Source organism: Lissotriton helveticus, chromosome 4_2, assembly GCF_964261635.1.
Source record: "Lissotriton helveticus chromosome 4_2, aLisHel1.1, whole genome shotgun sequence".
NCBI lineage: Eukaryota > Metazoa > Chordata > Amphibia > Caudata > Salamandridae > Lissotriton > Lissotriton helveticus.
In genome coordinates, this window is record NC_136064.1 from 123,895,759 (window position 1) to 123,912,613 (window position 16,855).

Below are 16,855 nucleotides of genomic sequence, written 5' to 3' on the forward strand. Positions count from 1 at the left end.
CTCTGAGGACCCCGCCTAGCAGACCCGGCAGCAAGAAGGCCCCATGGTTCACCGACGAACTCAAGAGCTCCAAGAAGAACTGCCAAGCCCTCGAGAAAGTCTGGAAAAGGGAACCGACACCGGACAACAGGACCTCCTTCAAACTCGCCACCCGGAAACACCACCAGCTGATCCGCGCCGCCAAGAAAACAGCATTCAAGGACCGGCTGGACAACAACGCACACAACTGCAAGGAACTCTTCAACATCGTGAAAGAGCTTTCCAACCCCAGCGCAGGAAACAACGACATCACCCCATCGCAAGACCTCTGCAACTCCCTCGCTTCATACTTCCACAACAAGATCGCGGACATACACAACAGCTTCAACAACCAACCAACGCACACCATGACCGAACAACCACCCCCCACCACCACCCTCCACGCCTGGACCCCGATCAGCACCGAAGACACCATCCGCACGATGAACTCCATCCACTCCGGATCACCGACCGACCCCTGCCCTCACCACGTCTTCAACAAGGCCGACGCCGTCATCGCACCCCACCTACGAGACATCATCAACACATCCTTCGACACCGCCACCTTCCCTGAGAGCTGGAAGCACGCCGAACTCAGCGCTCTACTCAAGAAACCAACAGCGGACCCCACCGACCTCAAGAATTACCGCCCCATCTCGCTCCTCCCGTTTCCAGCCAAAGTCATTGAGAAGAACGTCAACAAGCAGATGGCCGCCTTCCTCGAGACGAACGGATCCCTTGACCCCTCACAGTCCGGCTTCCGAGCCAATCACAGCACCGAGACCGCCCTCATCGCCGCCACCGATGACATCCGAACCCTGATGGACAATGGAGAAACAGCGGCCCTCATCCTCCTAGACCTCTCCGCGGCCTTCGACGCGGTCTGCCACCGCACCCTAGTGCAGCGCCTCGACAACGCCGGAATCCAGGGGAAGGCACTGGAATGGATCATCTCCTTCCTCGACGGAAGAACACAGAGAGTCCGCCTACCACCGTACAAGTCAGAGGCCACCGAAGTCATCTGCGGCGTCCCCCAAGGATCCTCTCTGAGCCCCACCCTCTTCAACGTCTACATGAGCCCCCTCGCGGCCATCGTACGCAAACACAACCTCAGCATAATCTCCTACGCCGACGACACCCAGCTGATCCTCTCCCTGACCAACAACCCCGCCGCCGCCAGAGCCAACCTGCACGAAGGGATGAAAGAGGTAGCCGAGTGGATGACGACCAGCCGCCTGAAACTGAACTCGGACAAGACGGAGGTCCTCATCCTGGGTTCCTCACCCTCCGCCTGGGACGACTCCTGGTGGCCTCCCGCCCTGGGCACCGCACCCAAACCGACAGACCATGCACGCAACCTGGGCGTCATCCTGGACTCCTCCCTCTCCATGACCAGGCAAGTCAACAACGTCTCCTCGGCGTGCTTCAACATCCTACGCATGCTACAGAAGATCTTCTGGTGGATCCCCACTGAGACCAGGAAGACCGTCACCCAGGCCCTCGTCACCAGCCGGCTGGACTACGGCAACGCCCTCTACGCCGGTACCACCGCCAAGCTCCAGAAGAGACTCCAGCGGATCCAGAACGCCTCAGCCAGACTCATCCTTGACATCCCACGAACCAGCCACATCTCCGGACATCTGAGAGACCTTCACTGGCTCCCCGTCAACAAAAGAATCACGTTCCGTCTCCTCACCCACGCACACAAAGCCCTACACGACCAAGGCCCGAGCTACCTAAACAGCCGAGTCAACTTCTACGCTCCCAAACGCCACCTCCAATCAGCCAACCACGCCCTCGCCGCCGTCCCCCGCATCCGAAGAGCGACAACAGGAGGAAGGTCCTTCTCCTACCTGGCCGCCAAGACCTGGAACTCCCTCCCGACCGACCTGCGCCTGACCCAAGACCACCTCTCCTTCAGGAAGAAGCTGAAGACCTGGCTGTTCGAGCAGTAGCAGCACCCCCCCCCCCCCCCCCCCAGCGCCTTGAGACCCTTCGGGTATGTAGCGCGCTTTATAAGTGTCACTGATTGATTGATTGATTGATCCAATCCACATATAATGGGAGAGGGAAAGCTGAGTGAAAACCAGAAGAAAGAAAGCTACAGCCAGACTAATACAGAGTCAGAGCAGAGGCTAGTCAGATTTGATGTAAAAAAAATGTTAGTACTAGGATTCAGTAGAAAAAAAGAACAAGAATTTAGATAGATTGAAGAGGATTTTGAAAAATTAAAATTAGGAAATGGAAATATTAGAGTGATAAAAGTTAAGGAAATATTAATATATAACAACACCTGGAGGAGGACTTACTGGGGCCAGCAACATAGCCATCTGCACCTGAAGCCAGTTTCTGCTGCTCCTGGAAGGCCCCTGGATGCTGATCATGTAAGAAATAATTAAAGAGATATAAAATGAGTTGCCCCCTTTGACAGGCCACTTACTAAGTCTGCATTTTTATTCTTCTTAATGCATAGATGGGCGCATGCATATTGCTTACACCATTGGTACAAGAATAGGAACAATCTACAAAAGGTTCTACTAGTACTGACGGCATGTGAGAGGATGGGTGTGTCATGCAGGTTGCTAAATTACTAAAGAATACTAACTATTACCTCTATCTTGGTGACAGGAGACAGGGCAGCCTGACAGTACATAGGAAAGGACAGGAGTCTTTCCATAAAGGCATTACCTAACTTGCATTCTCTAACCTCTCTTACATAACCAGCCCAAGAGAGCACAAAGTTGCAAACAAGTGCTGGAAGTAACAATCATATATTAATAATATTTTTAAACATAAGTTTCCTGCATGTGAGCAGCAGCATCAGGTTAGATATTTGCGGAAACATTATTTTTAACAATCACACAGAACAGAAGAACACAATAGTGTGTAGCGCGCTTTATAAACCCCTGATTGATTGTTTGTATAATACGCTACTCACCAAACCCCGGGACCTCAACACCTAGCAGGTTCAGCAGGTTCTGCTCCCGGTCCAAGATGGTGGATCACCAGTGCGTCAATTGGTTATGGGTGCGCAGGACCCCAGAGCAGTAAAACACTGCCCGGCACACCCTCTCCCACTGCCAGTGATGTTCTTGGAGTCCGTACCCAGACCCAGGCCTGCTTCCTGCTGCCAGGGTTAAGGGGAGTTGGCGATGGACAAAAAAAGCTGTGAGGCCACCTCCGCCTCACTGAATAAGGTCTGTGGCTGCACCCTTTGTGTGCGCTGCCTTCTGCAAGGACGGCGGTCATGGCTCTCACTCCTCTTCCCCTGTCCATTAGTGTTCTTCAGGCTCTTTACCATGGTTTTGGGTAGGCAGGGCATAAAAGAAAAGGTAGGAAGTAAGAAAGTAAGTAAAAGAAATGAAAAAAGCAAGTACTAGAAAAAGAGTGAAAAATGTAGAAAAAGTAGGAAAAAATACAAAATATACAATCAGCAATAGAGAGAAATAGATAATAAATAATAAATAAAAAAGATCAAAAACAGTTTCTAGAAACATAGGATTGAAAAAGATATAGGGAGGATATAAAAACAGTCCCAGAACCATAGCAAAAAGTTAAAAAACAAGATGACCGCCCCCATTGGCGACTGTGTGGTGAAGTTTACGCCATATTTCCCCCTTGAGCACTCAAAAAATGTCCCGGCACACACAATATATGTTCCCAAACAGGAAAAATGCATCATTTATTTATTTATTTATTTATAGGCTTATTACGCGCCGGCATCACACCCGAAGGTGTATCTCCGCGCGGTGCTGTGAAGTGGACTGAATGGGCCAAACAAGCCACTCGGGTTGCTTGGGGAACCCCGCATAGCTTGCAGTATTTGTTTGCCACTTGCAGAGTTCCGCATACTGCGACTATGCAAAATCCACCCAAGGTTAGTTCTTAGGGTCGAAATAGCGGCGGAGGAAATACAGGAGTCAATGGGCGTATCAGGTTGAGTGGTAAACTCAGTCAACCTGAAAATATAGCAGCACCGGACAGTTTACATGTTGTATTACACACCAGAGATTATATCCAAGTGGGCTATATCATTTAGTCCGAAATGTAAACTCTTTACTGCATATCTAAGGCATATGTGTATCGACTGCCTTAGACTTAGTAGGTTATGGAGTGGGGGCTCCAGTATTTTCGTTCCACTTCTCGGCCAACAGTTTCAGCTTATTGAAAAGGAAATATTTATGGGGATCAACTGTGAAGTTGATAGCTATGGGAGTCTTCTGGCTACTATCATTAGAGCATGTGCATGACTATGTATTGCTAGAGTCTGGATTAACAATTTCAGTCCAAACGTTAATGAAGTTTTGGCTCTGCTCAGACAGGTGTTTGATATGGAACTTGCACCTTCAATGGGATTAACGATGCACTGTCACTTTATAATATATGTTCTGTTATGGTTTTATTTTAAATATGAATTCTTAATTCTTATCTCAAATCTTAAAATGGGAAATGTTGTCATGTTTCTTACATTTCACATTGGATTGTCCTTCTTTAATACCTGGTTTATCTTTTGTTTATTTTGACTATAGTGTCAGTAACTGATTCAGAATTCTGTGATGTTAAATGTTCTAACGTTCTTGTGCGATATATGTCTTACTTATGGCGAAACAAAATAATGTGAAAAATAAAACTGAAAAAAGACAGTAATAACCCGACAACATACTGTGGAGACTTCAAAAGTATCAATCACAAAAATACTTGGTTTTGCTAGAGATTAACTTGCTTTTTTGGTCCCGGGCTCTATGGGTATCTAGGGAAATCTACCACAGCCCTTCAGCTCTGAAACCTAGACATGAAGGGGAGCCCAGGGAGGTGTTTCTTGCATGGATCTCTCCAATATATCCCAAATAGAAACCCCTGCAAACCTCTAATTTAGCTAAACAAATGACACTTTCTTTTTATTTCTCCCCAGGATCACCACGCCGACAGAAATGTCCTACCACCCAGTGTTCCCCTTGGTCTCTTGATAAAAATGGTACCTCACTTATGTGGGTGTCCAATGCATAGACAGCCTGAAAACACATATAAAAGAAATATAGCACTTGGAGCTTGCTGTGCTATTCTCTCAATGCCTATGTCTTTTTGGCCCTTCCAATAATGAATGTGAATTTGTGGAATAACAAATACACTTCTGTGTGTCACATAATTTAAAAAAATAATTCTTCATTTAAATTTTATAAAGACAGTCAGATATTGAATCGAGTCCTCAAGTTGGGCAGCAGTTCTATCATTATTGGCACCTGGTTTAGTGTCAGATTCACATATCAGTGTATGTTTTATCTCCAAGAACTAAATCAAATGCAACATACAATGATATGTAACATAACTTATAAACATCATTAACCCGGGATCTATGAACAATGCAGCATTTGGGCAGAGGTTTAGTGTGCTAGCCATTACAAGGAATTTCTTCTAGTGTAGGTATGGATAGCTAGTAATCATGAAGTTTTATGCAAATTCCATATGTAGCATTGAGGAGGTTGAGTAACTACGGTGGCTCACCTGGACAAGTCCTACAATAGGTTACAAACTAATAGCACATCTGATTGGGAAAGAGAAAGGGCAGGAATGCACCTCACTTAACATGATATGGTCCATCCCTGCCATTTACCACCACTGGCTCACAATGGTACCTGCTTTGTAAGCAGGATTGTTCTTGTGCAGGAAGAGACACTTTCCTGCACAAAATCAATCCCTGAGGCATCTTCCTCTTTCTATGTCTGCTGCAGAATAAGCCCTTCGTTGGTAGTGATCACTAGAGTTTATTTTCTTGTTTCTAACAGCTGTCTAACTGTCAAACCAGATGTAAACAAGGAGAACTGTTCTAAGCATTCAAAGAAAAACATTAATAGAGCATCAAACATAGACAAACACAATGTTATCATTGTTGGTGATCTTAAGTGTACCTGCCACCATGTATGAAATGTGTTAATGCATATAATATTTGAATATTATATAGAGCAGAAAATGTAATTACATTTACAAGCAGAATACAACTTGTGGTTTCTGATAATGAAAACTGAGATCAGTTCTATAGAACTTTAATTTTGAGAAAACATCTTATTGTTTAAGTGAGAACCCTATTATTAGGAGGCTGAGTGATTTCTGATCGACAAACTGTCACTCCTATTGGGTTGTGAATGTTGTTAACCTATGGAATAGTTTAGGGTCTCCTTAGGACTAACACAAGGTGGAGGAATCTACTGGAAGTATGAAGTTGATCCTTGATTGGAAAGGAGAATTAGTTTGAGGGTAAAACTACACAGTGATGAAATACATTCTTAGTTAAGATAAACCCATGGGATGGACACATTATACTAAATTATGGAAGAAAGTGGCAGTTCTGCTGAAGAGGCAAAGAAAAGCTGAGATGAAACAAGGGAGAATACAAACCATATTGTGCTAATGCATATGGAACTATTAATATTTTATATTATGAAACTCTGACAAGTTTCTTAGACCATCACTGGTACAGATAAACAGGTACTGCAGACTCCTCCACTTTGTTATTGATACAGGCATCCACAAGAAGATATTGTTAACTATTAGTTCTTTAGAAGTCTTGCCCCAGTGGGAAGAATGACACTTGGACATGCATTGCAGGAAGGGCTAATTTACATATTGCCGGGTGGATGACTTCTCTCCCAGGGTGACATTACAAATTACAAAACACAATTTAGAAATGCCAGCCGGCCTTCTACGATTTTCAGCATTTGACAGTAACTGCTGTCACAGTGATTCCCACCAATGCATTCGAAATTTGAGAAACACCTCCGTCAACATGACTAAGTTCTATGACAGATGTACAATGTCTATTTTATTTTCAAAAAGAAAATCCTACTGCAGAACTTTATTTTTGAAGATAAAAGAAACAATGCTACATTGCCAGAGGAGTTTCCTCCCGTGGTGAGTGGGACATGGAACACGTTTCATTGCCCCTTAACATAAGAGTTTCCTTGGCAATTGGCTGTAAGCCTGCTCATCAAAATTAGATGTGTGAATATACAGCAACACATCAGACGGCCCTTATTCCATCCAAACATCCGTGGGGTTTGACTATGGCTAAGACAGAGCATTCTCCACTCACGTCAAATGATGTTGTTTGGGGAACTAGGTTTGCGTTCAAATCGAGTTCCCTAGCTACCAACATACACATTGGGCCTGTAATAACTCATAATTTAGGAGAAATTTTAACCTCATGGACTTTCCCAGCATATGTGGAATTTATTATTATTATATTATAATTACATTTATTGAGCGCACAGCTACCCGGAGGTTTCCCGGCGCTAAAGAAAAACAGAGAATGAGTGAGTTAAGAGGGAATCAGGATACAAAATTAAGTATTAAAAAGCCAGGTCTTTATTCCCTTGCGGAATGTCAAGTAACATGTTTCAGATCGCAGGGACTGGGGCATGGAATTCCATAGAGAGGGTGCCAATAGAGCAAACGAGCGGCCGCCCATTTTAGCTCTGTTGACCCGCGGGGTCAGAAACTTGTTTTGTGTAGAGGATCTCAGTGTACGGGACGGAACATACTGCTGGACTAAGGAAGATAGATATTTAGGAGCTTTACCCATTTTAATATGGTGCATTATGCAGAGAGCTTTAAATTTTACTCGGCTCTCAATGCGCAACCAATGCAGCTTGCGCAGATGGATAGAAGCCGATGACCTGGCAGGCAAGTTACAAAGAAGGCGGACTGCCATATTCTGGACCACCTGAAATGTCTTTGTTACCTCTTTACAGGCACCCAGAAGCAGAATGTTCCCGTAGTCCAAGCGTGAGGTGACAAGGGCCTGGACCACTATCCTCAGGGTATCAGCTGGAAGCATCCACCTGATTTTTCTCAGCCACCTTAAGATGGTAGTACAGGTGGCAGAGACTTTTACCACATGTTGCTTAAAAGACAGCTAGTTGTCAAAAGTGACCCCGAGGTTGCGAACTGAGGCTGAAGGGGTAGGAGTGGGACCCATCTGATGAGGCCAATGTTGAGGGCCCCAAGGCAAAGTGAGAGGGCCGAATAGAAGTAACTCAGTTTTGTCGCCATTCAATTTTAATTTATGGCTGTGCATCCAGTTGGCAATTTGCTCCAGCCCGGACTGTAAGGAGGACGTAGGGAGATGTTTATTGGTGGATAGCGAATAGACGATTTGTGTATCGTCTGCGTAGGAATAGATTGTGAGGCCTGCTTGCTCTGCCAGAAAAGCAAGAGGTCTCACGTAGAGATTGAAAAAAAGAGGGCTGAGAATAGACCCCTGGGGCACACCGTGAGGGGAGGAAAAGATGGAGGAGGCAGACGAGGAAGAAAAGACTTGAAAAGTACGATTAGAAAGAAAACTAGCAATCCAGGCCAGGGCGGCACCATCAATACCCACAGATTTCAGGGTGGACAGCAGGATGGAATGGGAGACGGTGTCAAACGCGGCACTCAAATCTAACAGAATGAGTGCCACAGTCTCCCCGCAGTCCACCTGTCTTCTGATGGTCTCAGACACACCGAGTAAAGTGGTCTCGGTAGAGAAGCCAGCCCTGAACCCAGATTGAGAGCAGTGTAAAAGATTGGAAGATTCAACATAGGAGGTGAGAAGAGAATTAACGTGTTTCTCAAGAATCTTAGAGTAACAGGGAAGAAGAGAAATGGGACGAAAGTTGGCAGGGTTATTAGGGTCCGCGTTGGCCTTTTTTATCAGTGGGACCACCATCGCATGCTTCCATTCGTTGGGGACCGTAGCTTCAATCAAAGAAGCATTTAGAAGGTTCAGAATGATTTGGAGTATGGTTGGAGCCACAGTACGCAGTATTTGTGGAGGCATAGGATCCAGGGGAGAGCCAGACTTTATTTCTTTAAGGTAGTTTTGTAAAAGTGAGAGCGAAATCGGCTCACAAGAGTGAAGAAAAGGGGCCGTGGGAGTTGGATCAAGTGTATCGCTAGGACCAAGATTGGGTAAATAGGACACGGAAGTGGAAGAAACGGTAGGAGTAGCATCGAAAATAGCGTAGATTTTATCTATTTTCTCCAGGAAAAATTTTGCCAGGGCATTGCATTGGATTAAGTCCAGACAGGGATCTTTAGGTGCAGAAGACATGCCTGAAAGATCTTTTACCACCTTAAACAAGGCCTTTGGTCGATTTTGGGCATTGAGTATGGTCATGTTGGCATGATTAGCTCTGGCGGTATCACAAGCGGAATGGTAAGCCCGCAAGGCGTCCTTATATCTTGTTTTATTGGTCGTACAATAATTGGAGCGCCAAATGCGTTCCAATTTTTTGCAGCAAGATTTTTCAAAGCGAAGTGAGTCATTAAACCAAGGGGCTGGAGGGTGATGAATCTGAGATTTATTTCTCTGAGTAGGAAGGCAGGAATCTAGGGCTGATGTCAACCAAGAGCTGACGATGGACACTTCCTTCGTGGGGATCTATGATGTTACAACGCGTTATTTTACAACGCAGACTGTTACATCGCAATTTTTACAACGCAGGATCCATTACAACGCATGGCATTACAACGGATGGCATTACATCGCAGATGCTATTACAACGCATGGCATTACATCGTAAGTATAGGTAAGTATACCTTTTTAAAAAAAATGTTATTATTTTAATTTAATTAAATTATTTTAATTAAAATAATAGTAATTATTTATTTAAATTAATTTTAATAAAAAATGTAATTAATTTTATTTAATTAATATAATTAAATTAATTTAAATATTTTTTTGATTGTAATTAAAATAAAATTTTTTAAATAATGTATTTAATTTAATTATTTTATTAAAAAATGTAATTAATATATTATAATTAATTTTATTTAAATTAAAAACACCCCTGTACCCCAAAACCCAAACCCTGCCCTGAAACCTAAAAACACCCCTGTACCCCAAAACCCAAACCCTGCCCTGAAACCTAAAAACACCCCTGTACCCCAAAACCCAAACCCTGCCCTGAAACCTAAAAACACCCCTGTACCCCAAAACCCAAACCCTGTCCTGAAACCTAAAAACACCCCTGTATCCCAAAACCCAAACCCTGCCCTGAAACCTAAAAACACCCCTGTACCCCAAAACCCAAACCCTGCCCTGAAACCTAAAAACACCCCTGTACCCCAAAACCCAAACCCTGCCCTGAAACCTAAAAACACCCCTGTACCCCAAAACCCAAACCCTGCCCTGAAACCTAAAAACACCCCTGTACCCCAAAACCCAAACCCTGCCCTGAAACCTAAAAACACCCCTGTACCCCAAAACCCAAACCCTGCCCTGAAACCTAAAAACACCCCTGTACCCCAAAACCCAAACCCTGCCCTGAAACCTAAAAACACCCCTGTACCCCAAAACCCAAACCCTACCCTGAAACCTAAAAACACCCCTGTACCCCAAAACCCAAACCCTGCCCTGAAACCTAAAAACACCCCTGTACCCCAAAACCCAAACCCTGCCCTGAAACCTAAAAACACCCCTGTACCCCAAAACCCAAACCCTGTCCTGAAACCTAAAAACACCCCTGTACCCCAAAACCCAAACCCTGCCCTAAAACCTCAGTACACATATACATATACTCCTATACTCATATTTATTTAAAATATTACTTAAATTAATAAATTTAATTTATAATATTTAAAAACATAAATAAATATTTTTATTTATTTTTATTTATAATTAATATCAATTAAATCATTTATATACTATTAAATAAAATTAAAATAAATTATATACTTACCAATACTTACGATGTAATGGTATGCGTTGTAATAGCATCTGCGATGTAATGCCATGCGTTGTAATGCCATGCGTTGTAATGGATCCTGCGTTGTAATAGCTGCGTTGTAACAGCATTACGACGTAAAAGTTGCGTTGTAAGTGATACACACCCCTTCGTGGTAATGATGGAACACGTAGGTTTGGAAATGTCAAGGCAGATGTTCAACTTATCCTTGTCTAGTCGTTTCCAATTCCTACTAGCCTTGTGAGGGTCTAAACTCGTGAAAGAGTTGTAAGTGGATATCCTAATTGAAAAATCAATAATAAAATTATCAGACCAGATAACAGGAGAAGAGGAGTGGTAAGTAATACACTTAAGATTTGAAATAAGGGGATCTAATCAATTTAGACGACTCCAACAGAAAAAAATGCATGTTTGTATTCAATGTGTTCATGATACCCACTAGAACTTACATAGGTTTGCTAATCAAACACCACCAGCTGTGATTGAAACATGTGAAACAAACTTTTTCATGAATTCCATTTACACAATTCTCTGCATCTAAATTTCGACTAGGTTTTCTAACCTTCCGGAGTCTGGTGGGTGAGGGGCAATTTGAAAACCACATCAAAATATTACAACGTTAAATAGTTACTTTAACAGGACAGTTATAATGCTGTTCACTGAATTTAATTAAAATATTTAGAAATCAGCAGGAATAAGTGGAATGCATGCATGTTTACTCCACTGAATTCCTCTGTGTTATATTAAAACTCAGCAAAATTCAGCCACCGGGTGGAAATAGGCACAAAGCACTGTGCACACTTTGTTCAGCACCAGGCTTGAGGTCACTGCAGGGGATGTCTATCAATGTGTTCATTGAACAGTTTAGAAGTAGTTCTCTTACATTGGTTCCCATGGTTTTTCTTATGTGGGTCAGAGTGTTTATTTGCTTCAACCTATGTCACCCCTACAGCTGGCCTTAGCAATCTGGAAGGCAGGCTGCATGGTCCTAAGTGTGAGGATGTCCCAGCATGAGTAGGACACCCCTACAGCCTTCAGAGTCCATTCTCCTGCATCGCAAGTTTGAGAGCCATATAACATATGGAGGAGCACTGTGTCATTACGCGATGACCATCTTGAATCTTGCTGTAATGAAAACTGTCATGTTTGGTATCAAACATGTTTAAATCATTCCCCCAAAGTATAAACAGTATGTAAACCATGTGGGAGGTATAATTACAGGCACTGTAAAGGGCCTCTGTTGGGCCCTCAGTGCTCCCTGTACCAGTCTTCTAGACTTGGACAGCACAACATGGCTGCTGCTGACCAGAGACACAATTCTGCCCTCCTGCTATTGAGACAAGCTCGAGCAAGGGAAGACAGAACAATAGGCATCCTGTCAAAGGGAGGTATGACCACCGCCCAGACAGGGTTTAGTGTATTGGGACAGGGTGGAAGCATTTGCCAGCAGCACATAGTCTGCGTGCAGGGCACATTTGGTGCACTACAAGCATAGTCCAGTTCCAACTAGTTCAGGGTGCCTGGATCATCCTGATGCTTTCCTTAGGATACTTAAAGGCTTACATGTGGGTTGATCCCTATATTATTCAGGGGACACAGTCTAATCCAGACACCACTTAAACTGCGAACATCTGGGCACTCAGGACTTTGGTGGACTTAGCTCTGGGCATCAAGACTGCCACAAGTGAAACTCCTGTTGCTTCTGATATCTTATCCCTGCTTTTCTGCTGCAACGTCCGTGCTTGTGCTCAATACAGGAAACCTTCTCAGGCATGTGGGCATCCCCTGCAGGGAGGGAGAGATAAGTGCAGATGTGAGGGTAAGTGAGAGAAGGAGGGCAGTGAACAATAAAAACATCTGAATCATGAAAAAAGCCAAACCTAAGGCTTAACTTATTTGCAACACCACAATGTCAAAACAGATGGGACGTTTGTGAATCAATCACTGTTGTCCACAAAGGTAAACAAAATATAGCCTTGTTGTTGATGTTTATATTACATATTTATTTTCTTAAAATTGTGTCCACTGGGGCCAATTTGTCCTGTACGGTACTTTACCCAGGTCCTAGTAATGTGTCTGGGATAACCCCTTTATCTTATAACCCGACAGAGATTAATAGATAGAGAAGTGTTTATATTTTATACTATGATATGGGTTTCTGTGAATGAGTGCCACCTAGTGGAGTTGGTGTTGTAGAAGTTCACAAGGCAGGAAACATTTAACCAGGTTTCTGTTATGGAAATCAGGTCAAGGATATTGTTGAGGATCAAGTCTGTCATCTCAAAAGGATGTCTAAAATTCAGTGTATTACTTGAGTAAGGCACTTGAAGAGGAGAGGATTCCAGTGGAGGTAAGTATTTTTTTGCATATGTATATGGCGCAAACTCGCCCGAAGGTATTGGAGCGCTTTACATGAGCACCATATTTACATTACACATCCAGGTACGGGGAGATTACGGGGAGGATGTGGACATGACCGCAAGGCTTGAACCCTGGTCTCAAGCACCAAAGACGGCAGTCTATGAGGTCAAGGGGCATACCACTGGTGCCAGGGCTTAAAGGACATCAGTCTCCTAGTGTTAGGTACTACCAGTATCTGGAAAGAGCTACTGTGGGAAGTATTATGTGTTACATCGTGATATCCAAGCGGATGTCTATCAATGTGTTCAGAGAACAGTTTAGAAGTAGTTCTCTTACATTGGTCCCCATGGTTTTTCTTATGTGGGTGAGAGGGTTTATTTGCTTAGAAGGTTGATTAACAGCGAGGGGAAATGACTGCTCCAATAAAATTGCCCTAACAATCTGAGATGTGGATGATTCACTGGTTGTAAATGCATCAGTCAATGCCTGTTTCAAAATGCCTAGAGTTTTGATTTGATAAAGAAGTCTACTCATGAACATACACAATGCTTCTTCATATCAAGCAGACAACTCATTCAAAAAGAGCAACATTTGCAATAGTATGTTTATTAGGAAGCCAGGCAAGGGTGTATTGCAAATACATCTAAATGATGAGTTCATAGATTGTAAATTGTCCAAAGAGTGGCACAAAGTCTAAAGCCCTGGTCGTGGAGGCAGCAAACTTGAAAATGTCTATAAATTGTTATATATCAGCCATCAAGGCAGCATATTTTAGAATCATGTGTGAGTCAGCAATTAAAAGCATGTTAATCAAGGTGTATCTATTTCCTTTCAGTGAAAAATGGATTGAGAAGCAAGATATGTTAAAAACAAAAGTCAAACCAGTTCTCAAACATGATGTCACCAGCTGTAACCCTCTGTCTCCAGTCATCCACCCCCCGGCTGACTGTCTGCTCCTGGTACACTGTTTGGAGCACTTTGTCACAGACGAGAAGTCCTACTGCAAAGCTCTGAACAATGTCTCCACACTGTTAAAGACCGGGGGACTTCTAATAATGACTGCAGTTCTCCAAACAACATTTTACATGTGTGGTGACTTTAAGTTTCCTCTTTTATGGTTAGAGGAGGATTTTCTGAAGGATGCTATCAAGGGGGCTGGTTATGTCATTGAGGAATTTCACATTTATCGTCGGCATTCAGAAAAGTTGTATGATATAACAGATTATAAATATATTGCCTTTTTAAAAGCACACAAAGAAAGAGAAATGTAATGTCCCTATTGAGGAACTGGCCATAAGGCACACTGATGGAAAAGGAAGCTTAGGCAAGCATGACATTTAATTTGCATTTTTCCCCATGACATCTTTAGTACTTCATTTAAATCATACCGAAACTGTTTGTGAGTAGTTGATGCATTAATCCAATCAATAAACAATGATGCCATTCTACCAAGTCAACATTACTTTCTTTTTGAGAACAACTAACTTCACGTGTTTTAGTTTTATAATAAACAAAAAAAATCTGATTACATTGTAAAATTATTAAATTTGGTATTGTTCAGACAATCAACACAACGCTATCCAAACAAAGTGTATCCTCATTGACTCCTCCATGGAACATTTGGCACTGATCAAGTACAGGAGCAAAACATCAGTTTCACATCAAAAATACAGCTGAAAGGATTCACATCAAATTTAGTTAGACCATTACTCACAAAGTGTGCTTTTCATAATTTTATGTAAATCTATTCAGTATGTTTTGAGAAAGTTGGCTTCAAATAGGTGCTTGGGTTGGGTATGAAGGTATTACCGTCCAGAAAATGTTAGTGATTCTTCCACCTTTGCTGTCTAGATATGCTTTGATGTCTAGGAACGTATGGTGGGTTGAAAGGGACCATCCATTCATGCTAAATATGTTGTGGGAGCCAATAAAGGACGTGAGGTTATGGTCCTCACTGAGGTGTATTGTATTAGAAGTCTGTTTCAGAAGGTCACACCAAGGAAAACATAAGAATGAAGATAACTTATTTTAGTCACAATATAAATCATTTGTTGATGATGCCCCCCTAATTGTACATATATGGTAGTGTGTGCAAAGGTGACTTCACCATTTGAAAATTGTTGGTTCTCTGGTGGGATTGGAAGAACCATGTTTGAGAGTATAATTTTTCCTTTTATGATTTTCTCCCAGATATTAAAAGCATATTTTCTAACAAATCACATTATCCTTCTTGGAAATGTGAGAAAAGAGTCTCACTTTCTGAGTCAAATAACTATTTACATCAGCACCCAACTGTCAGCTGTTTATTTCATATTCTACTGTAGTTTCCCGCAGTGTCCTAATGTACAGCTACAGCACTAACAGTCTTATGATGGTCAAAAGAGTGGCACACCTGAAGCCATATTGTTTGAATCAAAGTTCTAACACTTAAAACACTTACTTTAGAAAGCAATAATATTGACAGAGTTTGATTTGTATGGAAATCATGGTTAGTGCTGAAAAGAAAACAAGGGTACAGCTTCTCTATGAGTATCCAAATGTCTTCCTCATCCATTTCAGTAAAACATTGTGACATACAAACTGAAACATGAACTTCCATTACAAGCAGCAGCCTGTAAGTTAACTCCCTGGGGATCAATTTTATTTTACTGATAGTGTTCTAATGACAATAACGTGGTTATTTGACATTGTTATTGTTCTTTCCAGAAGTTTACAATGATATTCATTATGGAACCATGGAGAAAAATATTCACACTACATACGATGTTCCAAATATAGTCATAATATCCCTTTCAGTATAAGTTAGCTAACATTGTATGCACTTTAAAAAAGGAAAGCTCATTGGGTGGATTTTAGCAGGCCCATGAATGTTTGGTGTGCGTCCAGATTACATATCTCTTTACTAAAAGTAATATATTTTTAAATCCAGCCTCTTTTTGTGCTGGATAGAACTGCAAAACATGAAACATAGTTGGAGTACCCTTATAGAAAAGGTCACAAATCAAATATTTTTGGGAATTCTTCTTACATCTTTCAAGAGCGATGTTTAGAGAATTTCCTGTCATGTTTCTTAGGTTAGTCCCATCATGTACATACCGATTACATACATGTTTTCCCATCCACACAACACACCAGTCTTACACAGGTGGCATTTTACCTAGTAGCTTACGTCTGTCTCTCCGATATCATCAGGCTCTTGGTACGATATCTTAATCCCTGTACCTGTCATACCTATACATGTCCCCTGGCACGGTAGATTTATTCTGTAGAAGGGTCACCACTTAGTTCCTCTATGGCCAACAGCCATCTGTGCATGATCTTGATTGTTTAGAAAGGATTAGCACGGGATAAGCAAATGTTTTTAAACATAATTATTCTAGAAAAACCCCGGAGTGACCACTTCAGTATAAAAGACCCTCACTCCTCAATACAAGACAGAGGAGAATTCCTTCCAGTCTGGACCGAGGCTCTGCAGGCTGATCCTTCGACACGCAGAGATCTGACATGCCTTGAGGGGTACCATCCTCAACTCATAGGCAGGATCCATCATTCAGAACCATCAGGTGAGGGGTTAGTAGATTCCATGGGGAGTTTTGGCTTTATTAGGATCTATCTTGACATTTACATGCAAAGACTTCTCCCACATAACTAGGCTAGGTACATGTAGGTAGGCTATGCATCCTAGGAGTACACCAATGCTATTGTTTTACACAATTTGTTTTAATTCATCTTACTAGCAATTACATGTGTCTGCT

The 16,855-nt window shown here is 42.5% G+C and overlaps 1 protein-coding gene across 1 annotated transcript in view; it reads left to right on the forward strand.

Moving 5' to 3' along the window:
- Positions 1 to 14,489, forward strand: part of LOC144752089 (nicotinamide N-methyltransferase-like) — a 28,244-nt gene extending 13,755 nt beyond the window's left edge. The window contains exon 3 of the mRNA XM_078640038.1: positions 13,936 to 14,489. Coding sequence (XP_078496164.1) covers positions 13,936 to 14,371 — 436 coding nt within the window. The 3' untranslated portion in view covers positions 14,372 to 14,489. The remainder of the gene's footprint in view (positions 1 to 13,935) is intronic.
- The last annotated feature ends 2,366 nt before the right edge of the window (positions 14,490 to 16,855 follow it).